Genomic DNA, 5000 nt, shown 5'->3' on the forward strand with positions numbered 1-5000 from the left:
CCTAGAGCACGAGGAAGAAACCTCGAGAGGAACCAAGACACAAAGGGGAAGCCCGTCCTCCTCTGGCCGACAACGGACACCACAATAGCAATAATGTAGACAATGAGGAGCAGAATAAGTAGTGAAAGAGAAAAATAAATAAATAATAATAACATTGAAAAAATAAGCAATTAATGTCTCATCCGGTTTTCTAGAAGTCCAAGTCTGGTCCTGATGGTGTGCATGTATCCAAAACCCATCCCACATCAGAGAAGTAGCTGGCTGGGGTGCAGGTGTGGTGGGCTACAGCAGGGGCCATCGGGGTGGTGGGAGGAGCCATGGCAGCTGAGACGGATTGGGGCTTAGTAACGTCATGACATCAGGAGTAGATGTACCTCGGCAGAAAGAGAGAATAGATCATTAGGCATGTCCCGGTACAAGGGTGTGTAAATTAGGGAACTATAATGTGCAAAGTTGGAAGTACAAGCATGAGGCACCCTGGAACATCGGCCCTCCGCCGCTCTCCGTCAACAAACTTGGGTGAGAAGACAGGTGAAGTGACATCATAACATCCCAGTTTACCAGAACTCTCAGTGCCCAAGGACCCCCAGATCTACACCTTTACCTAAGATGGGAAGTTGTTAATAAAATGCCTGACTGTACAGGATTTCAGCCTAGCCTTAAATATTGATTCAGAGTCTCATTTACAGGAAGGTTATTCCATAGTGTGGGAACGTTATAGGAAAAGGCTCTGTGCACTGTGGTAGATTTCTCATTCTTGGTACTAGTAAAGAACTGATGTATGTCCTGTGGTTTGGCTGAGACATATAGCGGAGTAACATCAGCGTAGTAGTGGAAACTAGCACAGTGTTTACGTATAATGTCACCTAGAGGTACATGTATAAAGAAAAAGCAGAGGCCCTAGAACGGTTTCTTGTGGGACGCTGTAGCTAAGCTGCTTGTATGCTGAGAAGTCTCCATTTATGTTAACAAACTGGTAGTAACCGGCTAGATAAAATTTAAACCAGGAAAGGGCTGTTCCCCTAATCCCAACAACATTTTCGTGCCTGTCAGGTAAAATGTTGTGATCTATAATGTCAAATGCTGCACTCAGATCAAGTAATATAAGCAAAGAGACATAACCATGGTTAGAAGCCAACAACAGGTCATTAACTACTTTAATCAGTGCTGTCTCTATACTATGATGAGGTTTCATCCCTGAGTGAAAGACTTCATGTATCTGGTTGATTCATGTATGATCTTCGCTGCTGAGCTACAGCTTTTTCTAGGATCTTGGAAATTGGCCTGTAGTTTGACAGCTGACATGGGTTGAAGTTGGATTCCTTTGATAAGTGTTCTGATTACTGCTAATTTGAATGATTTTAGGAATGTAGCCAATGTTCAAGGAAGAGTTTGTTAAATTTAGTAAAGGTTCAATTACTTCAGGTAGGATTTCTTAAGAAAGTGTGAGGGCAGTGAATCTAGTAAGCAAGATATAAGTCAGTGGAGATGTAAGTTCTGGCTCTTGGATGGGTGTGAAGGATTCTAGAGTCGTTTTTGGCTTGGTTATTCTGATCTCCAAGTAGCTGCCTGATGTCATGTTAATACTCTTAATGTTATCTCTAATGTGCTTCATTTTCTTGTGGAAGAAGCTAATGAACTCATTACTACTGTGTGATGATGATAGGTTTATTCCTAGTTAGATGTGAAATTGCACTAAAAAGAAATCTAGGATGATTTTCGTTATTTCTATTAGGGTTGAGATGAGCTGTTGGAGCTGTAATAAGTGCTTTGCTGTACTTGAAAAGGCTCTCCTTCCATGCAAGCTGGAAGACTACAAGCTTAGTGTGGTGCCATTTTTGTTCTATTTTTCAAGTGTTTTAAATTGTGAATGTGGTCATTATAACAAGGTACCAATTTTGTCCCTAATTTTTTAAAACCTTTTTTTTTTTATTCTTAAGTGGAGCAACATCACTGAGTGTGCAGTGGAATGCTGATTCTAAGCATCCTGCCATTTTGTGTGTGTGCGCGTAGATGAGATAGACAGTTTGCTGTGTGAGAGAAGAGAAGGGGAGCATGATGCCAGTAGGAGACTGAAGACCGAGTTCCTCATTGAGTTTGATGGGGTAGGAGCTGAACCCTTCATTCTTTCTCTCCACACCTCCAACCTGAACTCCTCACACAGCTAACAGGAGTGTCATTACCTCTGTGTGTTGCCTGTTACTGTCGTCACCGTTAAACAGGCCTGATCTGGGTTCAGATTATGCGTGTGTGTGCGTGTGTGTGTGTGTGTGTGCGTGTGTGTGTGCGCGTGCGTGTGCGTGCGTGCATGTGTGTAGGTACAGTCAGGAGGGGATGAGCGGGTGTTGGTGATGGGGGCCACTAACCGTCCTCAGGAGCTGGACGAGGCCGTGCTGAGGTACCACCGCTCGGGCCTCCTGAGCGCCACATTCACGTTGTTTCGCCTCTCTGTCTGAACTCTGCCCGTCTGTCTGTTTCGCAGGCGCTTTCCAAAGCGGATTTACGTGTCTTTGCCCACAGAGGAGGTACAGCAAATAGTAAACAGGTTTCTTACGGTGTTGTTTAAAGGTTTTTATTTCTATTTACCAGCTGAAGTGGTAAAGATTCGGTTTCTTTCAGACTCGTCTGAAGCTGCTGAAGAATCTTCTGGGTAAACATGGAAGCCCACTGACCGCAAAGGAGCTGAGTCAGCTAGCCAGGCAAGTGCTCTGGAACACACACGAGCACACAAGCAAACACAGTCTCTCTAACACACATACACTCTCACACTCTCTCTCTCTCTCTCTCTCTCACACACACACAAATACATGCACACCAACTCAACCTCTTCCTTTTACTGCAAGTCATCAGCTTCAAATTTGATTCATAGTTGATTTAATTTTTTTCTGTTTAAAGTTGATCATTTTCACTGCTGGTATTTTATCTCTACCCAAAAATTGCACATGTACCTACATGCTTGTGTGTGTGTGTGTGTGTGTGTGTGTGTGTGTGTGTGTGTGTGTGTGTGTGTGTGTGTGTGTGTGTGTGTGTGTGTGTGTGTGTGTGTGTGTGTGTGTGTGTGTGTGTGTGTGTAGTATGACCGATGGTTACTCAGGCAGCGATCTGACCTCTTTGGCTAAAGATGCAGCACTTGGGCCCATACGAGGTGAGATGAGGCACGCTGGCATGGGCTGCACATGAGCACTTCCATAAACATCTACCTAACAAGTGCGATGTTGTTTCTATACAGAACTACGTCCGGAGCAAGTAAGGAACATGGCTGCCAACGAGGTACATCACTTCCTGTTTATCCTGACTCTGACTCTGCCTCTGCTCAGCTACATGTGACCTAGATAACCGTCCAAACAGTCAAACCGGAACAAAACGGACCGTTCGTGCCACTTTAGATGTAGCGAATGCTCATAACAAAACTGCTATATGTGATTTGGAATATTTAACCCAGAAATGTCATTCTTAAAAGTAACCAGCAAACGCACCATTTTAGCAGCATCTAGAGTGGACTGAGAACCGCTAAAGACGAGTCCCGCCGTTCACACCGTCATGTGACGTCCATTCTCTCTCAGAAAAAGAAAGTATTACTTGAATTGACGTTAGACTTAAAAAAAACAAGTCTCACCAAAGCAAGGCGGTAAAGCGAGAGGAAGTGGGACGATGAGGATGCACTGCCAGGCATCCCAACACGTGTAAATATTCTCATCACAAGCTGCCTAGAGACTTAAACGAGATTAACTGAAGGCTGATTTGTCTCTGTGTGTGAAAGGCAGGGAGGGGTTGTGTTGCCATCATGTCAGGCCTTACCAGGATACAGATGAATGGCTATTGTTGCATTATATCATCACAAATTAGGATCATCACAAAATAAAACTTGTACTTGTTGTTTAAATTAGACATTGAAACTAAAATTTATTTAAATTGATTTAAATAGGTATAATTGATAATTCAGCTCATTATTCAGTAGTGTTAATTTCTGTTAAGTCTCTCAGTTTAAGAACAAATTGCTTTGTTTATATTACAGGTACTTGCATGAGACCCAGTGTAGTGTGTCGAGGTGTAGAATGTTTAGTGTGGCGTTTTTCTTCTGATTTCTTCTTTCAGATGAGAAATATCAATTTCTCTGATTTCGTTGAGTCTCTGAAGAAGGTAAAGAAGAGTGTGAGCAGTCAAACAATTGAGCAGTACGTACACTGGAACCAGGAGTACGGCGACACGACTGCTGTATGACACACGCACACACACTCATACACACACTCTCACTCTCTCACACTCCCCTCACAATATGGCTTTTGGATCATGAACTGTGAGCTTTAGGTCCTTATAAATAAATAAAGTTTTTTTTTTTGATCTCATGGAGGAATTACCCATCACTCATTTGGAAGAGCATGGACACTTTCAGAAGAATTGTTTTGCTACTGAGAAATGCACTCAGTACCCCCCAACATCTCCAAGGTTTCTCTTGTAACAAACAGTTTTAGTTTAGAATACACAGAAACCCAGTGCACAGTTATAGAGTTCCACATATGCATCAGTCCCTTAGATATACTAAATCACTGGAGAATGAATAAGGCACATGGGCTGTATATATGGAGGATGAGTGTGTATACAATGTATGGTAAAGAGCCATAGCTCAGGTTCATAAAAAAATGGCCTGCCCAGGATGCGTGTTCTTTCTACCAGCCACCTCCTAGCTAGCGGGTAATTAGGAGGAGTTCATCCGGTGTTTCTTAATGCAGTTCCCGATCAACAGCCTTCTGCCAAACTCGGGGCTGCTGTCTGGAACCGGAGACTACGCTCCGAACTACAACTAGCGGGCCACTTCTTAACTAGACCACAGTCGTGCGTGCTTTAGCTTCTGTGAGGGCAGAGACCGAGAGTGGTTTAACTAAATCTATGCAGGCAAGGAAGCTGGATATCTTAACAACTGTAATCCCGGGCTTTGCGTCCCGAGTCTTGTGCTCATTTGGTTTGTGTAAGTCTGAACATTGTCGCACGTTGCAACTGCA

At 43.4% G+C, this 5000-nt stretch overlaps 1 protein-coding gene across 9 annotated transcripts in view; it reads left to right on the top strand.

Moving 5' to 3' along the window:
- spast (spastin) overlaps window positions 1-5000 on the top strand; it is a 12207-nt gene that overhangs the window by 5923 nt on the left and 1284 nt on the right. For 6 of the 9 annotated variants that reach the window (XM_027013766.3, XM_027013765.3, XM_027013768.3 and 3 more), the window contains 7 exons: window positions 2014-2105; window positions 2319-2398; window positions 2483-2525; window positions 2620-2699; window positions 3075-3145; window positions 3230-3270; window positions 4096-4215. In XM_027013766.3, the coding sequence (XP_026869567.2) occupies window positions 2014-2105; window positions 2319-2398; window positions 2483-2525; window positions 2620-2699; window positions 3075-3145; window positions 3230-3270; window positions 4096-4215 (527 nt within the window). Of the gene's footprint in view, window positions 1-2013; window positions 2106-2239; window positions 2399-2482; window positions 2526-2619; window positions 2700-3074; window positions 3146-3229; window positions 3271-4095 lie in introns of those variants that run through there. The other 3 variants (XM_081700861.1, XM_027013770.3, XR_014118152.1) reach the window with 3 other exon arrangements.

Source organism: Electrophorus electricus, chromosome 18 (genome assembly GCF_041902795.1).
Source record: "Electrophorus electricus isolate QZ-2024a chromosome 18, ASM4190279v1, whole genome shotgun sequence".
In the NCBI taxonomy this organism is placed as follows: domain Eukaryota; kingdom Metazoa; phylum Chordata; class Actinopteri; order Gymnotiformes; family Gymnotidae; genus Electrophorus; species Electrophorus electricus.